At 36.8% G+C, this 24,237-nt stretch overlaps 1 protein-coding gene across 1 annotated transcript in view; it reads right to left on the bottom strand.

Moving 5' to 3' along the window:
* The window catches only part of SDHAF3 (succinate dehydrogenase complex assembly factor 3), a 63,167-nt gene extending 40,190 nt beyond the window's left edge, over positions 1-22,977 (bottom strand). The window contains exon 1 of the mRNA XM_044246086.1: positions 22,756-22,977. Within this exon, the coding sequence (XP_044102021.1) occupies positions 22,756-22,929 (174 nt within the window). The 5' untranslated portion in view covers positions 22,930-22,977. The remainder of the gene's footprint in view (positions 1-22,755) is intronic.
* Positions 22,978-24,237: the final 1,260 nt, after the last annotated feature.

Genomic DNA, 24,237 nt, shown 5'->3' with positions numbered 1-24,237 from the left:
GCAAATCCTAAGAACATGAGAGTTCTTTGTCTTAACACCAAAAATATGATCCATAAAAAGAAAAAAATGATAAACTGGACTTCATCAAGATCTAAAACCTTTGTTCTGAAAAAGACTATTTTAAAAGAATGAAAAAAAATTAGTCTAGAAGAAATTTGTGCAAACCACATATCTGACAAAAGCCTAAAATCTAGAATACAGATAAAAAATTCTCAAAACTCAATAGAAAAAAAAAATTAGAAAATGGACAAAAGGCGTGAACTGACATTTCAAAGACAACATACCTGAGATGAGAAGCATATGCAAAGATGTTCACCATCATCAGTCATTGGGAAAGTGCAAATTAAAACATAATGAGATATCACTACACAACTACCAAAATGGCTACCAAAATAGTGACAGTAAGTGCTGGCAAGGATATAGAGAAACTGGTTAGTTATATATTACATACAGGTATGTAAAATGATGCAGTCACTCTGGAATATAGTTTGGCAATTCCTTTGAAAATAGACTTGAGCTGAATAAAATATTTTCCCCAATAAACATAACCTCCCTGTTTTGATAGGAAACATTTTACTTTAACAACTGCATTGTGTAGGGGCAGGTGGATGGCTCAGTGGGTTAAGCCTCTCTGCTTTCGGCTCAGGTCATGATCTCAGGGTCCAGGGATCGAGCCTCACATCGCGCTCTCTGCCCAGCAGGAAGCCTGCTTCCCTCTCTCTCTCTCTCTCTCTCTCTCTCTCTGCCTGCCTCTCTGCCTACTTGTGATCTCTCTCTCTCTCAAATAAATAAAATCTTTAAAAAAAACAAAAAACCTGCATTGTGTAAAGACATTGTCTCGTGTCGTACTAAGGGAAGAAAGTGCAAGCATAACTTTAGTACTACACACAGGCATACAACCAACCCAGCTAGTGCCCACAAACTGTTTCAGCTCAACTGATGTTCTTCTAGGCACCAGTGTCAGGCACATTAGAATATGCAAGACAGCATGACTTACAGTGATACCTATTAAACGGTAATTAAATCAAAACATCTGTTTTTTAAATTACATATAATTAAATTTGTTTCGTGTTAAAAATATAGTATGGACAACTTGAAATTTTAAAGAAAGATAGTATTGATGCAGACCTGAGTACATTCAAAAGCTACAACTGGGCCCAAAATATTTATTAAAAAAAAAAAAAAAAGAAAAAAGAAAGGAAGAAAGAAAAGAAAAAACCTTGGAAGAAGCAATTACAAATTCCACGATGAATGGCAACTGTAATTTACCAGAGCAGAGCAAAATGAGGAAGCTGTTTGCTTTTGTGCCAATTATTAATTTATAGCTCCAAATTCACCCAAAGACTGCTCTGTAAAACAGACCTGGGCCCTTTAAATATTTTTCTTTTCCAGCGAACACAGTGTTAATCTTTGTCAGTAGAGGGCATAGGAGAGCCTCCGTAGGAGTAAAAGACTTTCCCTCCTCAGACTTGCTCGCTCAGAGCTCCTCTAGACACTCAACTCAGGCAGTGCCCAGTGGCCAACCAACCAGTGGCCAACAGCACCCCTCTTTAGTGAGACACTGCCCTGTACATAGCTTGGATTCTAATTTCTGGCAAACTTCAAAAGGCAGATTTCTAGCACATTCTGCCAGCGTGGCACCACAGCAATTTCTCTGTCATCCAGTACGTTATAGCTATGCCCCCTCCAGCAAGGTCTGGATTTAAGCCCATAAGCTTAATGGAATGTTTTCATTGGTATTTCTTATTATTGGCAGCCCTAACTTTTCACCTTATGCAGCCAATAATTCTTTTAGGTTTATACTTGCTTCTTAAGATCCAAATGTCTTGCCAGGTCTAATTTGTTCATGTAATACTTTCTAACAAAATGGATGAGACAAATATTCTTTTTATTTGGAAGATGGAGAAATTAAAGAACAAATAAACTAAGAAATATGACAAAGGTGATAGAGCAAATCAGTGCAGTCAAGAACTAAGAAATCTTGACTAAATTCAATATTTTATTCCCAAAACTATAGTACACTACTTAGCTACCAAAACTATTGCCTGATAAACTTTAAGTGGATAAAATATAACAACCACACATTCTGGATGGTAAAGGATCATCCTGGTTTTTTACCATGGTTTCACATTTCATCCAGTTTAAAATTGTCCTGAAATTTTTTCACTCTTTACCAAAGTATTAGCAATTGCATTAAGATAGCCTTCATTTGTACCTCCAACTTCCGCCAGTCTGGTCTAGTAGTGTAAGAGATGCAACAAAGACAAGCTTTCAATTTAATGCACTGTTAAATCTAGAAGATGACTATTAATAACCCACGTCTCTTTCCTGACCCTTTCCTGATGCAGTGTAACTAACATGTTCTTTTTGAAGACAGCAAGCAACACCTGACTGGTAAGCAAGGGCACCCACACACAGTGGCTGTAGATTCTTAACTTTCCAGTCTAGAGTAGACAGAAATTCACTCCTTAAAAGTGAAATATCTGACATTTGAATGCTACTGCGAATTCTGCCAGGGGGTAGGGGGGAGTTCAACATCATTTTTACAGTGATAATATGAACATATTTTGGTGGAGTGCCAAAGAAACAGTTATTATTAGAGACCCTCAGAGAAGGAATGTACTTGGAATTAGTTGTGATGCATACATAATTTATAACTGTGCCCAAACTGTGATATTCTAATCAAAACATTAATGTGTTGTCAAAATTGACACTTGTAAAAAAGCCATAGTTTAGAGAGTAAGAGTAATCCACAAAATTTTTTAAAAAGCTGACTCTGAATGCAATACTTCAGCATGGCTGCATGAATTTTCTCTTTGTGCTGCCTCTCATCTACAGATTTAAAAAATACTGGAGCTTTAAAAAAAAACTAATTTGTAAATCAATCTAAGTATTCTACAATAATATTGAGCTTTTTTGTAAACGAGTCTTTAAATTTGGGTTGCATTTTGTTCAAATCAGTAGGAATTCTTAACATATGAAACGAAGAGGCAAAAAGCTTACGCTTTTAACTTGCAACAAATGGCATTTTTTAAAAAAACAAAGCTTGTAAGCAGGAAGACTGAAATTTACTGCTACTAAAACAAGAAATCAAATTTTAAGGGCACAGATAGTATACAAAATTAATTCTCAAGTTCTATCATTACATATCTATCACAATTTCTGACAGCAATCTTTTAAAAGGGCTATTTATAATTGGAAGTATTTATATTCATACTAAAATGATAAAAATTGAAAAGTCCTATGATTTTAGAGCATCTGAATTTGGCAAAACATTCAAAATAATCATAAAGACAACTTCTCTATGTTGTCTGTCAAGTTCTGTCTTATAAAAATATTTAAGAAAACTGGGGCATCTGGGTGGCTCAGTGGATTAAGCCTCTGCCTTCGGCTCAGGTCATGATCTCAGGGTCCTGGGATCAAGCCCCGCATCGGGCTCTCTGCTCAGAAGGGATCCTGCTTTCCCCTCTCTCTCTGCCTGCCTCTCTGCCTACTTGTGATCTCTCTCTCTCTCTCTCCGTCAAATAAATAAATAAAATATTTTTAAAAATACTTAAGAAAACTATTCTAAATGGAGAATAAAAAATAGTACCTATTAAAATATTTGGGCTTAAATACTGATACATTTAAATGTCACAAAATATTGATCTGAAAACTATCCTCCATTAAGCAGAATTTACCTTGAACTCCTTTGATATCTCAACACCTAGAGAAAAGTGGTTTTCTCAATTAAAGAAATCAATAATTAAAATCTGTTAATCATAAAACATAACTTTGAAAAAGCTTACAGCAAGCAATTTTAAGGGAAAACTTTCAATAACAAAACCATATTAAAACTATATTCTTTACAAAAAGGGGACCCAGAATTACAGAGAGAAACAGCTAAAAAGAAAGGTCTAATATTAATGTAAAGAGTTAAATGTTCTTTTTGTATTGTTCATATAATCACTATGGGGTGAGGGGTCTGCCTTAAAGTAAACAAATATATGTATAATTTTTATATTTTGACAATTTATTTTTGGACAGTTTTCATAAAGAGCCATTATTTTTAAAGATCTTATTATTTGTCAGAGAAAGAGTGAGAGTAGCACACAAACAGGGCAAGGGGCAGGCAAAGGGAGAAGCAGGCTCCCCACAAGCAGGAAGCCTGATATGGGGCTCAATCCCAGGACCCTGAGATCAGGACCTGAGCCGAAGGAGGACACCTAATCGACTGAGCCACCCAGGAACCCCCATAAAGAGCTATTTTACAGGTCTACCAATATAAGCCAAATATATAAGTTAATAAATATACATTTTATGTCTGTTTACAATTTTAGTGCTTTTACTCTCAAGCATTTCGGTTTTGACAAATGATACAGATAAAATTTAAGATAAAACACTTGCACACTGAAAAAGGCCAGAATGTTACTAGCTACAAGTAAAAAATGTCATGTTATTCCCCCTTTTTTTAAACCAGATAATCATCTAGTGTTCAAAACAAGCAAAACAATTGGCCTATTTAAGTTTCTATGAAATTTCCGAATCTTTATTTTAATCTTTTTCAAGTCTTCATTTGAGTAATTCATAATTTTACAGTTAATCGGCTGTACCTACATAAAACTTGCAGGGTATTTAAGATTTTAGTAGAAGTATACTGTTTCAGTGAGAATCACAAACATTAACTCAAACACAACAATGTGTCTGGGTAGCTGTCTGCTTCTAAGACTGAACTCCAGAAAACAGATTATATCTGGTGAAATTTTTTACCACTATGAATTATCGTCTGTCTATAGTGGTATATGAAACACAGCAAGCATTTAATAAATAATTACAGAATGAATGAATTTCTTAAATTAAAACAAGGGTGATTTCAGAGAAGACCTGACAATGATAGGGAAAACCGTAAAGAGAACAAGAAACATGCCATTCAAAATTCTAAGCAAGTTAACATAAAAAAATGCATGTTACGTCAATTCCTCAATGTCTAAAATAAAGTCAAATACGAATCTACCTATAGAGCTTCATACTTTCATATATAGTAAATAACCATATTAAATTTCCCCTACACTAACTAAAAAAAAAAAACACCAAAACAATTATTTTAAACACTATTCTAGGGAAACCCATGAAATCTTCACAAATGGATTTAAACTGTATACAAGAAAATGGGGGGGAACCCACTTTAAAATTAGTGAAAATATTTAAAATACTTAAAATAGCAATAACATATCTATATCAGACAATACAAACATGAAAATTACTAGTTGCAATATGAAAGATAAATACTATTTCAGATAAAATTGAAACCAACTTTTCTGAATTTCAGTGACTAGCCTTTCCAGATAAAAGGATCTTCTGCCATCATGTGGAAAATTTTGAAATTACACTTGCACAAAAAAATGCCAGCATCTCATTAAGTATTTGTTTCCCAATATTAGAATCCAGTTATAAGCTAGATCCATATTCTTAAAAGAATTTAGTGAAAATGATCATGCACAGGAACTCTTCACTCCTGCTGTCTTCTTCCTAAGAAAAGACAGTGTTCCTTGCAGCTTAAGGAAACTGCGAGACAGACATTCAACCTCTGTTTTGTTTCCAAGACTCTTAGCAGTTACGGCTATCCTAGGTTACTCCTAGTTCATGATCTTAAATTCCTTAAATATTCACTCCTCATCTCTTTCCCACTTTAGGTATTTACAAGACTATTTTCAGGGGAAAAGGAGACAGAAATATAAAGCTACACTAACTTGTCCTGAGTAATTAGGAACCACAAGTGTTGAATATAAATTTTATAAAGACCAAAAGCTTATTAACAATTGCATAGCAAAAAATAAATAAAAAATAAAAACTGAGCCTGCTTTTCATACATCCAGATGCCTGCTGACTTATCAATAGCTAGGTAAAAACATGAATTCATAGTACCCTATGAAATACAGCACTGAATTCTTATGTAGGGGTGCCTAGGTGGCTTACATGGTTAAGCCTCTGCCTGCAGGTCCTGGGATCAACCCCATGTCAGGCTCCCAGCTCAGCGGGGAGTCTGTTTCTTCCCCTTCCTCTGCCTCAGCCTTTCCTTGTACTCTCTCTGTCTCTTTCTCTCAAATGAATAAATAAAATCTTTAACAATAATAATAAATATATATTAATATATAATAAATAATAATAAAATTTTTATGTATTTATAAAATACAACCTAAGAATTCTCATATAAGAATAAAAGCCTTTGCTTAAACTATTAATCTTCACAAAGACTACAATTCACACATTCAAATGACTGGTTAACTTTTTTTTTTTTTTTTAAGATTTTATTTGTTTATTTGACAGACAGAGATCACATGTAGACAGAGAGGCAGGCAGAGAGAGAGAGAGAGGGAAGCAGGCTCCCTGCTGAGCAGAGAGCCCGATGCGGGACTCGATCCCAGGACCCTGAGATCATGACCTGAGCCGAAGGCAGCGGCTTAACCCACTGAGCCACCCAGGCGCCCGACTGGTTAACTTTTTAATCTAACTATGGACATCAGTATATTTGGTCTTCATCTGAAATATAATCATACATTTTTTCTTTGGGTGGGGAGATTTACTGAGCATTTATTATAAGCAAAATACCATCCTAAGAGCTTTAAAGTACACAAAGATAGGTAAAACATAATTTTTGTCCTCAAGAAACTTACCACCAACAGTACCAAAAGGATGCACACAAATAACTATAATACAATGTTGAAAGCATTAAGTACCAAAACAAAAATACCAAAAAAATACTGTTCAGGAAATTGGAAAATAGAATTTTGCTTTTTACTGGAAGAATTAATTAAGAAAGAGTGGATAGGAAAGTACTAGGGCTGTTGTGAAAGTCACTTTACGATTTGGTCATACAGAAATAGGAAAATATTTAGGCCAAATGAACAGTGAAAGCCAAGCAACTTATGACCACATCCAGAGAACAGCACGCAAGTAGAAGCGGAACGTAGGATACACAGCAGAGAATACGGAGATAAACGATAAAAAAAATATATTTGAGCCAGATTTTGCAGTTGTAAACTCTAGGTTAAGGAGAGGTCAATGGGAAAACAGTGATGATTTTTGACAGAGGCAATAATATGGTCAAAGTTGTGTTTTATAAGCTGACAATTAAGACACTAACAGCAAGATTATTCATGAAATTTACTACAAACATCTAGAGGTAATGAGAGTGGAGACTGTAAGTCAGGGTTCTGGCATGGTAAAAGGAAACAGAATCAATAGGATTTAGCAACTAATTGGCTATATAAGATAAGAGAAAAGGAAGAATTAAAAATAATGAAATCACAAAATTTGTTTTCAGCACCCTCAAAGGTCTTCCCTGGAAATCTTGCCTCTTTGCTTTTAATCTCCATCGTACCCTACACTAGAGGTAAAATAGCTAGCATTTCTAGAGTACTACCATACAAGGCAACTGTTATGAATCTATTATCTTACTGACTCCTTAACCTTAAGAGGTAACTACTGCTAGTATTCCCGTTTTACTGATAATGGTTCATCAAATTACCCAAGGTCACAGGGTAAGTGACTGGATGTTAGCCAATGTCAGATAATCATTTAAGTGTTACTGACGAAAGTTTACAATGCAGTCTCCCATAGGGGTAAGCCATATTTTTAAAACAAGCTCAAAGATAAAAAGATCTTCAAATCCAACAGAATGGATCCATATCAAGGAACAAGTGACAAGGTAGATACACTGAGTAGAAAACTGACTAATCATGAATTCAATTGGCTAAAAAGTTTTCCTCCCAATGAACTCATAGTACCCATTGACAAAAGACCAACATTTTCAACCACTTTACTTTTTTTTTTTTTTAAAGATTTTATTTATTTATTTGAGAGAGAGAACACGAGCAGGGGCAGAAGGAAAGGGAAAAGCAGACTTCCCGGCTGAGCAGAGAACCCAAGCGGGGTTCAATCCCAGGACCCTGGGATCATGACCCAAGCCAAAGACAGATGCTTAGCTGGCTGAGCCACCCTGGCACCCCTCTACCACTATTCTTTAAGGTAAACTGATTTCAAACTATCTTATACAGACTTGTAGCAAACTTAATAAACTCCTTAAAGATACTGACCATGTATTAATCTCTGAATCCCCTGAAAAACAGTATGCACTGAATGAATGAATGAATGAATGAACACTGAATGAAATCAACTCAGGTGGGCTGCTTCTGTTTAGTTCTCCCTGGCACAGTGTGACCAACATCTTTACAAAATTCAAGGCCTACATTTGGAAAAATTTCTCCAGGTCCTACCTTGGATGTGATGAAAACTCTCTCCTGATACTTTGCTTCCTTTCCAGTTTTCGACCTTATTAATGTCCTCTGGATTACCCATCAACACCCTCAATTTGTAAAGACCATGGAAAAACAAATGGCTAGCTCTATTTATGTTGAAAGAGGTGTTTCTCCTAAATCCCCAGGACATTTCCAATGGTTCCCTAAGCCACTGACTCCCTCCACAGTTATCAAAGAAAGGCTTTACTTTCCATGGGATCCAACAGTACCCATGTTCAATTTTGAGAAGATTCTCCTTTGATAGACTATCCACTAGGCTGTGCAGAGGATCTGAAAGATGGGGCCAAGTTCCCAACGCTCTCAGCTTTGATTTGTATATCCTTTCCCAGAGAAATAACGTAACAAATAGTAGTTGGATTCCTAGATTGTCCTGCAGAAAAAGTCTATTTAACCACAGAACAGTTAGAATATTACACAATAGCTATTACATTTTATGTTTTCATTATAAGTGTACCATATTTATGCTATATTATGGACTAAATAGCTCTTTATGATTAATTCTGGTTAAAAGCATTTCAGTATCCATAAAAGGAGGATGAATTATTATCATTAGTATCTTCCAAGTATTAAGCAAGGCAGTAAGCAGCTGGGAATCAAACTAAAGTAGAAAGCTAACAAACATGTTGTATTAAAAGCAACATACACTTCTGTAATTAAAAAGATAAAAGAAAAAGAAAAACAAATCATAGGATTTGGGATCCAGTTTGCTTTTAAGAAAGATAAAACTACTAAGTAACTTTTTAAACTTTGTATAACTTCATACTAACCCTGTTACTATTTAAGAAAATATAGTTTAAAATATACTGTAGTTCAATCTTAATATATGAACACTTGCCACCTCCTTAATTTAGGGTGTAGAGCACATTTTGATAGCATTTAGTTGAAAAGAATAGAACTAAAATGATCTGTTATGTCTCACTCATCAAAAGTGCCAAATCTGAATTTGTTCTTCACATCAAACAGAAATTAAATTTTATTCTTTTTAGACACACGCCATCGACATTTGTAGACACACCCTATTTAAAACAAATTTGATGTATGCAAATGCAGGTTTACACAAAGAAACAAATTATGGGCTGATTATTCACTTCACAAAAGGATTCTCAAAAGAATTCCCTGTAATAGTAAGTTTGCCAGGATACTTAAAATATAGTTAAATTTCAAAAGCAATCAATTTATAAACAACTTCTCAGAAATATAGCATAAAAGTAGTTAGAAAAAGTATCAAGCTTCAGAAACTTCTATTATTACAAACTCTGGCCCAAAAGCTTATCAAATCTAGGTGAACCTAACAAATTAAATAGCCAAAAATGGCATAGAAATATATATCTTTAATAGTCCTTAAATATATAGTATATAAATATATACTTTTAAAACTGACCTAATAATAATCATTAAGCTAGCAATTCTTCTTTAAAATTATATTTTCAAATTAGCAAATAATACTCAATATGGCTAACAGTGACCCATGAAACTAAAGAACAAAGAGTCTGTTCTGCCTTATTCAGTCAAGTAAGCCAGAAGTACAAAAGAAGAAAAATCCAGAGATCCCAAACAGCACTGCAGTTTTTGCTGTTTTTCCTTTGCAGTGCTCCAAGTGCTCTGAGGTGTAGAAGACAGTATCTGGGAAATCCAAACATGATGGTCCAAAAATGGAGCATCTGGGGCCAACTAAGAGAAGAAGGAAAGATCCTAATGCCCCCAAATGGTCATTACTGGCTAATTTTTTCCTGTTCTGTTCAGAGTTGTAGCTTACGATCGAATCCAAAAACCCTGGCATATCCACTGAAGACCAAATAGATGTGGAATAATCTGACAGCAAAAGAGCAGCCCCTCATCGGATTTAATTACAAAGTTAGAATATGATCATGCTGCAGTTTCTAAAAAAAATCTTAGAAATATTAAGTGATTTACATGAATGAAGTAGCCAAGGGAGTCAGCACACTCAGACACTTTATCAAAGTTATACATATTTCCAAATATTTTAAAGTAAGAAGTTTTGGGGCACCTCGGTGGCTCAGTGGGTTAAAGCCTCTGCCTTTGGCTCGGGTGGTGATCCCAGGGTCCTGGGATCGAGCCCCGCATCGGGCTCTCTGCTCAGCAGGGAGACTGCTTCCTCCTCTCTCTGCCTGCCTCTCTGCCTGCTTGTAATCTCTGTCAAATAAATGAATGGAATCTTTAAAAAAATAAAATAAAATAAAATAAGAAGTTTTTCTCACTGTGTGCATCTTGCTCTTGGCCTTGTAAAAGCATCCAAAGATGTTCATGGACTTTATTACAAGCTAAAAAAGGTTATTAACTAAGGTTGTTAACTAAGGTTATTGGCCAGAAATTCTGAGTTATCAAGTGCACATATCCATTGCTTATAAAATGTAAAAGTAACATGCACAAACCATTGAGGCCCATACTGGGAAGCGGGAGGTGCTAGAACAAGATGCGTCTCGGAGGAGTCACTGTTTAGAATGTCTGCTGTGAAGCTACACCCGCTGATACTACACGCCGGTGTCATGGTAGCTGATCTTGTATATGTGTACATGTGTGTCTGCCATGCCACCTCTGGGCGTTCTTAGTTTGGAAGGGGTATGCTTTCTATGAGAAGTGTATGCATTTTTTTATTCAATGGAACAATTTTCAAACAAACTGTAGACCTCTTCACCTTCAGCAAAGAGTCACTGCATCAAAGACCAGAAACCTCTCCAATTTAAACATACAATAAACAACATTTTACAATTTTTATTTGTTTATAATAATGATAACTTTCCAAAGGAAAATAAACCATGTGGGTGTATGTATTTAAAATCTATTCAAATAAAGCATAAATATTTTAATGTTTGAGAGCACAAAAGTCAAAATGCAATTTATTTTGGAAATGCTTCCAAGTTCTAGTGATTTAGGAGTTGAGAAGAGCAAAACTTTGTAAATAAGATAAATATGATCCTCCCTTTGGAATTAAGCTAATTAAATCCACATACCATGGGAAGTATCTGAATTCTCTAGGGCCCAGATGAGAAATTTGCTAGCTTAATCTATTAACACATTAATGGCAATAATAATAATGCTTTGACAGAAAGAAAGTGCTTACAATGAAAATAATAAAATAATAAACTATTACAAGGGGGCAAACTTGCTAGTATGTGTTCACACTGTCCAGGAAAAAAGAACAGGAAAGCAGCAGAACCCATGATGTTCTCTGCTGTAGAAATAGTGAGGCCTGATGAAAAATCTCTCATGCCTACTCACTTCCCATTATTTTAATTCCATGTTTACTCGGCAACCTCCTAAACACTAATTCAGTTTCCAAGAAAGCTTAATAGAGGTCCACAATCCCTTACTTACAGTTCTGAAGTCAAAAAAGTTTCGACAAACAAAAGCTTTTTCAGAACTTACCTGGCAGCAAATCCTGATCTAAATGGACAGAAACCCTTTATTTACTTCACTTAATATTAAAAGTCAAATATTTTAGTGTGGAGTATTAATGTATTTGATTACAGGGTGCCACCCCAGTTATTTCTTAAAATTCAATCATAGAGGTGAACCATGAGAGACTATGGACTCTGAAAAACAGTCTGAGGGGTTTGAAGTGGCAGGGGGGTGGGAGGTTGGGGTACCAGGTGGTGGGTATTATAGAGGGCACGGCTTGCATGGAGCACTGGGTGTGGTGAAAAAATAATGAATACTGTTTCTCTGAAAATAAATAAATTGGAAAAAAAAAATTCAATCATAGTCCTTATTACCTTTCTAAAAATCTAAAAAATTCTGTATTCTGAGACACATCCGAAAAAGAGTTCCCTGGATGTAGATATAAATATTATGACTCAAAGAAGAGCCCTACCCCCACCCTCCACTTCACCAGTCCCCATAACCAACCAACAAAAATGAGTATTCTAGTTTATACTTCAATCATCATTCTGGTTTATACTTCAAAATTTATAAATTTAGTTAGTGTGAGTCTGATGCCAACATCTGATCATCTCTGGGTATATTGGTACATAAAGTCTAATTCCAGACCTACAAGGTCAATTACCAGGAATTATAACCACAATGTTAAGTGACATATACCCACCTGGAATCGCTTTCTTAACCTACTAGCTTCCAAGCCACCAATTCAGCCTATTTACAGGTCTTCCATCTTCTCTGACTAACCTACCAGAAGACTAACCAATAGTTAACCAATCTCCCTCCCAGTCCCACCTGTCAGCCTGACAAATCTCCTAATAATACTTACAAAAAGAAAATGTCAACAATTAAACTACTACAGATTTTTTAAAGTTATTAAGTAGCAATTTAATTTTGATCAAATTAAGTTATTGGAGAATCAATGAATATTTAAGTTTGATCTCTAGGAAATTAAGCAAGAGAAGATTCTTCAAGTTGTTTTAAAAAAAACTTAACATGGGGCGCCTTGGTGGCTCAGTCAGTTAAGCAGCTGCCTTCAGCTCAGGACATAATCCCAGGACCCTGGGATCCAGCCCACACCAGGCTCCCTGCTCAGTGGGGAGCCTGCTTCTCCTTTTTCCTCGCCGCAGACCCCCCCCCCGCCCCCGGCTGCTTGTGTGCGTACATGCACTCTCTCTCAGAATCTTTTAAAAATAAATAGATAAACTTAATACTATACCAGAAAATGGCCCTGATGATTCTTTTCTGATATCAGTTTAGAGCACTAAAGATTCTAAAATGTGTCTTCCAGTGCTTAGGTAAAAGAGAAGAACTCTGAGGAACTGAGTTTTTGAGGGGAGCAGGGTGGGAAGTTGGGTGAGCCTGGTCGTGGGTATTGTGAAGGGCATGTATTGCATGGAGCACTGGGTGTGGTATATAAACAATGAATTCTGGAACACTGAAAAGAAATCTTAAAAATAAAAAAAAAATTTTTAATTTAAAAATTAAAAAATTAAAAAAAGAATAACTAGGTAAGTTTTATTTTGAGTCTACACATCTTTTTTCCAGCAGTGCTTTATAGTTTTCAATGTACAGGTTTGTACATCCTTTGTTTACATCATCCCTAAGTATTTAATATTTTTTGATGGTAAGTAGTATTTTTGAGTTTTAAGTTCCAAGTTTGCATTGCTAGTACATAAAAATAGTTAACTTTTGTATAATGATCATTTATCATACAAACTTGCTAAACTGACTTACTAATTTTAGATTTTTTTTGTAGATTCTATCAGATTTTCTACATAATCCCATTGTGAATAAAATGAGTTTTATTTCTTTCTTTCCAATCTGGATACCTTTCATTTCTTTTGTCTCATTTAAGTGGCCATTTACATTGTTGAATACATGTTTAAATTTTTTTTTTCATTTCATTTACAAAACTCAGCAAGAATCATAAAATATATAGCTGACATTATTTATTAATCATGAAGTAGTTTAAGTTAACCTACAAAATTTATTTTTTCTAAAGATTTTATAGTAGTTGAGACAGAGAGAGAGCACACACATGCACAAGGTTGGGGGGAAGGGTCAGAGAGAGACAGAGAAGCAGGCATCCCACTGAGCAGGGGCCCCGATTCCAGTTAGATCCCAGACCCTGGAATCATGACCTGAGTCAAAGGCAGAGGCTTAACCGACTGAGCCACCAAGGCGCCCCTGCCTTACAAATTTAAATGGCAAAATTAGGAAATGTATTTATAAGGTGCTGGTATTTGACTCTTAATGTGTTCACCTCAAGTGCTTTTTGACATGAGACTGGTAACAAAAATATTGAGTATATCCAGCTGCATTTTTAAAAATAACATTTATTGGCTTTTCTTGTAATTACTAAAGTAGCACTCATCTTCACAGAGAATCTGGAAAATAGGTGGTTCAAGGAAGAAAATTACAATCATCCTTTACCATATGACCCAAAGATAAACACCATTTACATTTAATTATAACATGAACAGTTTTCCCAGTCATTAATTCTTTTGAAACACTATTTCTAGCTGCATAGTAACCCACCCATCATATGGCTATGCTATCATTTCATTCTTCTGCCATCATTGGATATCTATACTGTTTTTGATTTGTCATTATTACCATATATATACAGCACAATTAATATCCTTGTAAATAAATCATAGAATGGTCTTTTACTGGGGTCCCTTTTGCCCATTCTTTTTAAAAGCTGTGTTTTCCCAATACAAGCTAACCAGCTTTTTATATTAATTAAGCATGTAACACATTAGGTGGCTCAGTGGGTTAGGACTCTGCCTTCGGCTCAGGTCACAATCTCGGGGTCCTGGGATCGAGCCCCACATCGGGCTCTCCGCTGCTTCTCTGTCTCTGTCTGCCTCTCTGCCTACTTGTGATCTCTATCTCTGTCAAATAAATAAATAAAATCTTAAAATATATATATATATATATATATATTTCATTTGCTTTTTTAACTTTTTAAAATTCAGGGGTTTTTAACTTTATGTTAATTATAACTGTATTACAAAAAACAAAATTTTTTAACCATTCTATTACTATAAAAACATATTACCCTAAAACGAACAGAAAAGATGAAAGAGAAAAAAATCTGTGTTACCAATGAAAAGTGTAAAGTAGGTTAAGCCATTTGATATAGTTTTAACTCATCTAATATAACCGTATTTTTAGAGGTAAAAGAACTTATCGGTACATCCTTATCTTCAAGGATAAAACATTATTTTTCCAACTGAGACCACTGAGGCCTAAATAAGGCTTCCAAAAATTTCATAGAAAATACATGTGCCTGACTGACTACAGTTTAACAGTTATATCACAGCAACTTCTATTCTCATTTCATTACCGAAAAGAATTTTGAAAACCACACCTTGGGCTAGTAAACTTAAATCACTTTTTAAACAATAATTAAACAATTTATTACGCTAGAGGTATACAGGATAAAAACATGATTAAGAAGCTTCTCTTTCCAAGGGCGCCTAGGTGGCTCAGTTGTTAAGCAGCTGCTTTGGGCTCAGATCATTATCCCAGGGTCCTGGGCTAAGACCCCAAATTGGGGCCCCTGCTCATCAGGGAGTCCTACTTCTCCCTCTCCCACTCCCCCTGCCTGTGTTCCCTCTCGGTCTCTCTCTGTCAAATAAAAAAATAAAATATTTTTTCTTTTTTTTTTTTTAAAGACTTTATTTATTTATTCGACAGAGAGAGATTACAAGTAAAAATATTTTTTTTTAAAAAAGAAAAGCAGCTTCTCTTTCCCTTAGGAAAAATACAAAAAATGGAGAAGCAAATACACAAATTATAGCAAGCAAACAAGCAAAATTCAAAAGAAAAATATTGATAGCATTTTATACTGCAAAAGCTTAATAGTTTTTTGGAAACATTAATTTCAAAAAGTAAGAACACAAGACTTTGGTCCTGTCTAGCTCTGTGATACCAAACAAGTCATTTTACTTCTATAAGCCTCAGTTACTTTCTCTTTAAAATGGTAGAACTGGGGTTTCAGTTTAAGAGGACATACTGGAGAAATCATAGCAGCGTATTTCTTATTTCCTCTCCTCCCAAAACCCCTTTGAACTGATAGTATTTTCAAAAGAAGTAATCCATAATGACCGAGAACAAAAATGGAGGCATTAGCCACCAACAGATTTCAGTGAATTTCTCAAGACAGGAAGCAGGTAGAGGACTGAACTCATGAAACAGTGCAGATTTAGGATCTACAGCTTAGAATAGAAAAGAACAGAGCTGAAGAAAAAGCCAAACTGCCAGAACCAACTGAACACAGATACCATGTAGGTAAGGAAATCAGGAGTGAGAAGCAAATCTAAGGCAGATAATGAAAACTCTGTACGCCTAAAAGTAACTTTCCAATCAACAAGGCCTATGTGTAGGCAGAGTTCTCTTTCTTATTGCTTTCTTGTAAATAAGGACAGAAAACCAAAATTCATAAGATATTTGAAACATAAAAGACATCAAAATAAAAAGAAAAATGTCACCTTAAAAAGAGATAAGAATAGAAAATACTGCTCTTTATTATAAACCCTCCCACACTAATTTTTTAATCACATAACATTACTTCGATTTTTTTAAAATTTAAGTACATTAACTGAAAAAAATAAGAGTTTACTACAGCAATCTGAAGCTCCCTTTAAATTTGAATACTCTTTATGTAAAATTTCAGATATTTGTTCTTATTAAGCAACTATAAAATATATTTTAAAAAACAAGTAAAACTATGTGTATACAATCCTTTATCTTCTTTTTTTTTTTTAAGATTTTATTTATTTATTTGACAGATATCACAGGTAGGCAGAGAGGCAAGCAGAGAGAGAGAGGAGGAAGCAGGCTCCCCGCGGAGCAGAGAGCCCGATGCGGGGCCTGATCCCAGGACCCCAGGATCATGACCTCAGCCGAAGGCAGAGGCTTTAACCCACTGAGCAACCCAGGTGCCCCACAATCCTTTATCTTCTTAAATTCTATGCAAAAACTTATTTCAAATCTTTAAGACTATGTGTTATGTGTACACATGTACAGATCTATTTTATTTTATTTTTTTAGGGCTCCTCGCTAGTCAGTCAGTAGACCATGCAACTCTTGATCCCAGGGTTTTGAGTTCAAGCCCTACAGTGCGTGGAGAGATCTATTTTAGAACCATAACCACTAGTATATTATTATTATATTATCACCAGTATTTTAAATCTGTAAGTTCAAATAAATTTTAAATCATTTAAATAAAACAGACCTCTATGTTTTGGTAACAACATCGATATAGACAATAATGATCAAATTAGAATTTTTAAAATACCTTTATAACAAAAGTTCTATTAGAACACATCTCATAGGGGTTTGAAGTGGCGGGGGGGTGGGTGGGGGGGTGGGAGGTAGGGGTACCAGGTGGTGGGTATTATAGACGGCATGGCTTGCATGGAGCACTGGGTGTGGTGAAAAAATAATGAATAATGTTTTTCTGAAAATAAATAAATTGGGAAAAAAAAAAAAGAACACATCTCATGACCCCAATAAGTTAAATGTTCCTAAATAAAAACAGTATCTTAAAAGTATCACTGAAAAGCCAAATGCTAAGAAATGGGAAAAAAATGTTTTATGTTCCAATGATTGAGTTTGATATCCTCTCCTTTATCCCTTTTTCAACCACTAGATAAGGACCAGAATATAACTGAAAAATTTTTAAGAGGTAAAGCTTAATGTTGAAAACATACATCACTATTCAGTAAACCATCACATTCAACAAACTATCACAAAAACACTACACCGAGTAACATGCAGAATAAACGTACAACTGAGAGGTTCACTCATACTTGGTAGATGCATCCCGGACATATATGATCTGTCTACTGAACAGAGAGGTAATTCACTCCTTTTCTTCTGCAAGCTAAAATACAAACTACAAATCAGAATGTTCAAAAGCAACAAAATGAGGTCCCCAAATTAGGCAAGAAAGGCATACAATTTTAAGAACTGCAGAATACCCATCCAAGCCTAATTATCGTAAGTTAAGGAAACTTTAAATATAGGCAACAGGCAACTTAATCATACATGTTTTATCTGATGATCTACTTCAAAGTCCTAAATAAGACAAAGATATTCCATGTGAGTTACAAATGGATGGTTACAGGAAATATGAAGCACTTCCTCTTCTCCAACAAATACAACAAAACAAAACATCAAATGTTATATATGATATCTAGACCACCATACAAATATAAAGAACTAAACACAAGAAGGACACAAGTATGTTCCTTTGTAGAAGTAGCCAGAAACCACCAGATACAGAAGAAGAGTGCAAGCACCATACTACTACCTTCATTCTCTTAACTCCTGAATATTAGTGGTCTACCTTTGAATACCTTCCTCCACAGTTTACCCAACCTGGGCACTTTCAGCCACAACTTTGAACCAGCAACTAACTACAGATAAGGAATTTCAGTTCTCTACCTCCAGCTACAATCTGTCTCCTGAGTATGAGACTAATAAATACCTCAGAACATCTCCACTTGACTGTCCCACCAGAATGCTTACCACAAAATGTACTATACCATACTCATTCTTCACCCGGCTCCTTCTAAATACATAGTCTGGTTACTGCTATCATGATCTTAAACCTGAGAGTTTTCCATTCTGTTTCCTTCCCTTTCACTAATCCTATGTGGGTCCTCAAGTTAAGTCCCATTTTTGCCTTATAAAAGATAACACACACATCCATACCCTACGTTCTCAACATACATAAAGACAGATAGATACCATCTCTACTACAACTCTCCTAACAGTTCTCCCTACCTTCAATCTGACTCATTCTTCAATGATTCCTTTATATTGCTGCTAAAGTGATCTTTCTAGAATATAATTTGAATCATTTCACCACTGCTTAAAATCTTTCAGTAATTCCAAATAAAAATCTAAAGTCCTTAGCAGAATATCCTGTCTCCAGCCACCTCTCTAGCTTTATTTCTTCCTAATTGCTCACTTTAGACACTAAATTTTAAACTCATTACTGAAAATCCTGGAGAAAGTCACACTGTTTCTTACTTCAGTACCTCGGCATATGTTACTCCCTCTGCCTAGAAAGTCTTTTTCATGACATGGTAATTTTGACTTACTCAAGGCTCAGCTCAGACATTGTATGTGGCCCTCAACTTCCTCCATTCTCTACCTGCTCCCATCACATTTAACAGACACACATTCATACTGTATTATAATTGTATAATACACACAACTAAATCTTGGACATGTCAAAGTAAAATACAATTGTTGTTCATTTTTGTGCCCCACAATGCCTAACACTTTGCCCCGCAATAATAAGTGATCAATATCTACTTCTAGAATGTGTAATCCATTTGGCTTTTTCCAGAAACAAGTTCTACTGTAAACATCTATAAACTATAGACACAGAGCAAAGCAGTTCCTTAAGCAAAGCAAAAGACACCAAGAAAGAAAGCAGAAGACATAAACAAAAAGGGCAGAAAAGGAAAAATTAAACGTATGAAGTCTCTTCTGAGTGGCTCCCGAGAGCTCACTCTTTTTTACCCTTCATCTCACATTCTATCACAAACATGTTTTATTTGCCAGTAAATCTTCAGCACTTATTCTAATTTCCCAGAAAATAAGTGGTAAGAAGTTCTCTCCACAACTGGACAGACACCAGAGAAAAAAATGGAAAGTATTACCTAAATCAGATTCTCTTCAAAACTGAGCAGCTAGAACTTTAAAAATGCAATAATAAATAAGATCCCTGATCCACCCAGACCCAATTCCACTTCTAACAGTTGCCTCCTAAAAGACTTAAGATTACAATAAATATTTTACCAACCAGATATCAAACATTCTCCTTCAAATATTTCCAACAGCTCTTCCGAACCTCCCTTTTTCTTCTCTTGTGGTAAAATACTATATAAATTCACTATTTACTCTGTAAATAAGCATATACATTTTTATCCTTAGGATAAAATGAAATACTTTCTCCTACCTTCCCCTAAGTGGTCCTGGAACAGAAACTTCCCCAGCTGAATTCCCTCTATCATTTGCCATGGTTTTCCATGATTACAAATGAAAGGAACAGAGAAACTTCCTCTTAATGCTGGGGCCTCTAAGATGCCTGAGCTTTCCCTTCTCTTTTCTCCAGTGGGACCCATACCTAAGTTTGCCCCATAAAGTACAACAAATTCAGAATCCTTTCAAGTTCTTAAGTAATTTTAGAAGTGAGAGAGTATCAAAACCCAAAGTCCACAAAGCACAGGAACTCCACAACTGTGTTACTCTCAATTAGCTTGACAGAAACATAGGCATCAAGCTAGTAATACTCATGTGTGCCAAATATGTAATCATCATTAACCAAAACAACAGAAATCCAGGCCATAACTAGTCACAACAGGTATAACATAATCATAAATTAGATGTTTTGAAGAACTCATAGGAGGGAAAAGCCCAGAAGACTGAAGGATATCACTTTCCAGTATCACTGCCCTAGCCAATATTTTCTCCCCTCCAAGTCATTAGAATCTTCTTTATCCTTCATCCTTGAAAAAAAGAGAAACTAGCTCTCTTGGCAGAGCCCACATCACCCCTTCCAACTCCCAGGCTTAGACTGAGCTGCCTTACAACTACGAGAATTAATACCCTATCCAAACAGTTAGATTACTAGGTTTAAACTGAACTTTACCCAGCTGTTAACTCATTAACTACAGAGCCCTACTCCCACAGAATACACTTTTCTTCATTCCAAAAAATAAGTGGAAATGTTAGATCAATAATGGGGGAGAAGGGACATGGCTTACCCACTGAAACTTTCCAATAAATAAATTCAAAAGGAATGAGAGAAATTGAAAATTACCAAAAGAACACAATGGCAAGATCCATCAATGATGCTGAACTAGTTGGCAAAATCAGAGAAACAGAATATTTTCAAAAATCAGAGAAACAGTTTCAGAGTTTCTCCCCAAAATGCATATATAATTTCAAAAAGGAAAACAGTCACTTTACAGAGGAGAAACTTAACCAAGTGATCACAGTTGACATCACAAGTAGTAAGTTGTATTGATAACATGTGCCCTCTGATATGGTATGTTGAGAAAAACTCCTCACGCTTGTTATCCCTCCCACTAATGCACAACATCAATGTAATCATGAGAACAACAACAACAACATAAACAGACAAATCCAAATTGAGAAATAGTCAAAAAGTGTCAAACACATGAAAGATAAGAAAAGATTGAAGAACTGTCAGACTAGAGAAAACTTAAGGAGACAGGATAACTAAATGCAGTGTGGGATCCTGGACTGGATCCTGCAACAGAGTAAGAACATTATTGGGTATACTGGCAAAATGTGAATAAAGCCTGTAGTTACCATCACTGCAGCAATGTTAATCTCTTTATGTCAATTTCTTATTTTTGATAACTGCACCATGGTTACATACATGTTTATATATAGAGAAGGTGGATATAGGATGTATGGAGGAAAACTCAGTACTGTCTCTGTAATTCTTCTGTAAGTATAAAATTATTAAATTTTTTTTAAAAAGCTGAATTCCTGATACCAAACCTCCTCAGTCAATCAACACATTCACCCATACTCTCTCCTCCAGCTTTTTATCAATTTATTCTGAGTTTCTACTCTTTTGCTAAAAAGCTTCCAAGTTCTTATACTTTGGAACTCTTAAAGTGCCCTTATTTCTTCTCAGACAAAGCTAGCCTCTCCTTCCTGTCCTGCCACAAACTGACCTGGCTTAAAAGATGTCACTTAAACACTCTTAATTTCTTACAGACTCACTGCAATTAGCAATTTACAAAGCGCTTTTAAGTGAATTTACATACACTAATTTAGAGGTGCATGAATACTTATTATTTCACAAATAAGAAGACTAGGAAAAATTAAGTGATAATGACATTTAACAAATTCCAGAATCTGAACTTGAATCCAGTTCTTCTCGCTCTAAGACCAAGTAACCATATTAAAAGAAAGCAATTTGCATTTAAGATTCAACTTCCCCAGGCTCCATACAGGCTAATTACCGCTCACACACATGATTTTAAAGTTCTAAATTTCAAGATTGTCCTAAATAACCCTCTTGCAAGCTACAATCGGGAATCTAAGATACAGTGAAAACGGTCTGTATTCACCCTAACCAAAAACTTTATAATTAAAAAAAGAAAAAAAAAAAAAAAAAGACAGTCTAGCCACCAATTTGGGAGGCTTTCCAATAATCGCTTACCTGCTGTTTTACCGACACTGCTTCCTGCTTTCAAATACCTGAGATGTCGCTCTAATTTCCAATTCCATTCATTTCTTGGTATTTGCAAATCATATCTAAGAGCAATGCTGCTAGGCCCACAACCCCACGAAATACTCTTTTTCCCTCACTCAAAAAGGGGGTGGGGGGTAGTCAAAGAGTTAATCGCTAATGCAGGTGTCTAAGATTTAGGGCAAAGAGACAGGGCAATGTACCAAAGTAACGCAATGTGAGACTCCGGAGAAATCAACTTTCGCCTGACTTAACTCAGCATTTTTCTCCTCTACCGCTTATGGTCGTATCCGATACCCGTCTCAGTTAACTGAGAACATTAAGACCCAAGAAAGAGCATGGAAATTTTTTTAAAACACAGTAATTACGGAAACAATCCTGTAAATCTGAAAACTAGATAATGAGAAAACCATTCACTTATTAACAGGAGCTTGCTATGTGCAAGGCACTGGAGGGGCAAAAAGCTACTTGACGTGATTTATTCGGTTTCGTAAGCTGCCATTCTCACCCCTCCGGTGCTTGGCACGCGCAGGAGCTTAAAAGGAGGAACTGTACTGGGGACGCCGAGGTAACGGGATCAGCGGCAGCCAGGAACCCGGGGAGAAAGACGGGCTCGGGATGGAACTTTGGGAAGTACTGTTGGAACAGCTTTGCGCTGTTTAATTCAAACGGAACAGGCTGCCGCTGCTGGATCCTGCGCGGCGCCCGGGGAAACCAGCAGGGACGGGCTGTCTCTCACGGGGACAAACAGGGGCACCTTTTAGGGTCTGGGACGAAGAAAAGTTGGCATTCACTTGCCTCCCATTCCTGCAAGAAACGCTGGGCCTCGTCAGAACCAACGGCCTTATGTCTCCTAAATTCGTCCTTCACATATTGGTCGCCAAGGGCTTTGAGGTCTGGGGGCAGAGCCCGGTGCAAGAGCAAGATGCGCCGGTACAAGGCCCGGACCCGCGAGATGTGCCCTGCCGGCATAACCCCGCGCGTGGACCGCACACCGCGCCTGCGCAAAGGGACGAAGCGTGCCTACCGCACTTCTAAGCCGGGTATTAGCGGAAGAGGGCGCGCGACCTTCATCCGGTTTGGTCCGCTCTAAAATCAGGAGCTTCCGGAAACCGAGCCGCTGCGGCTGACGTGGAAGTGGGCGGGTTCTTGCCCGGAGGGGGCGTGGCCTCGGTGGAGACAGACCTGCGGTCCGGCCGGATTGCTAAAGCCCAACTTGTCCCAACGAGAGAGGCAGCTGGCCAGAGGACTGGCGTGGGCCTTTTGTCACCCCCTCAGTCACAACGCATCCTCTCTTCCATTCATCTCACCCTCCTCTGATGATAAAGGCCTGAGAAAGCCTTCATCAAATCCTCTTCCATGGTTAGCTAGACCCACTTCAGTTATCTTACAAATTCCTGTGTTGTCCGAGAGGAATCAGAGTGGGATTAGGATTAATCTCTCCATTCAGGAGCCCATCAACCCACGTACTGTGCACAGTGCTGTGCTCCTAAATGGTACCCAGAAGGTGCAGCCTCTCTCATTTAACTCAAGTGAGCCGTGAGCCAGCAGGTTTCATCAGCTCAAGTCAGATTGGTTGCAGAAGAATCATAGACAAACTTTTTTTTTTTTTTAAGATTTATTTATTTGACAAAGAGAAACATAGCAGGAGGAGCAGGACAGGAAGAATCAGGCTTCCCGCTAAGCAGGGAGCTCGATGCCGGGCTCAATCCCAGTGTCCTGGGATCATGACCTGAGAGGAAGGCAGGTGTTTAAGAACTGAGCCACCCAGGCGCCCCAACATTTTATTTATTTATTTATTTATTTGAGAGTGGGGTGGGAGGGAAGGCAGAGGGAGTGGGAGAAAGAATCTCAAGCCGACTCCCTCTGCGTGCAGAGCCCAACCAGGGGCTTGATCTTACACCCTGAAAGCATGACCTGAGTGGAAATCCTGCTGAGCCAACCCGGTCACCCTAGAAACATTTTAAACGTATTGTTTCCAGGGCCGCTATCCTGGAGAGGCTGATTAAATTGCCTAGCTGGAAACATAAAATCTCCACCTTTTTCAAAGGTGGTACTGAGAGTGCTGCTACTCTACAGAAAGCTGGTGGCAACTTGGCCTCCTTCCTTCCCTCCCATCACACATTTGGTCCTTCAGCAAATCCTGATGGTTCCACCAACAAAATATATGCAGAACTTGACCATTTCCCCCCATGCCCTCAACCACAACCATCTCTCTCTCTCTCCAGACAACACCTCCTGATATTGTGGTAGCTTCTTGGGTACCCGCTTCTGGCCAGG

The sequence above is a fragment of the Neovison vison genome, chromosome 4, assembly GCF_020171115.1.
Source record: "Neovison vison isolate M4711 chromosome 4, ASM_NN_V1, whole genome shotgun sequence".
NCBI classification, from domain to species: domain Eukaryota; kingdom Metazoa; phylum Chordata; class Mammalia; order Carnivora; family Mustelidae; genus Neogale; species Neogale vison.
The sequence above is the reverse complement of the archived record's forward strand: the minus strand, read 5'-3'. Positions and strand labels throughout refer to the sequence as shown.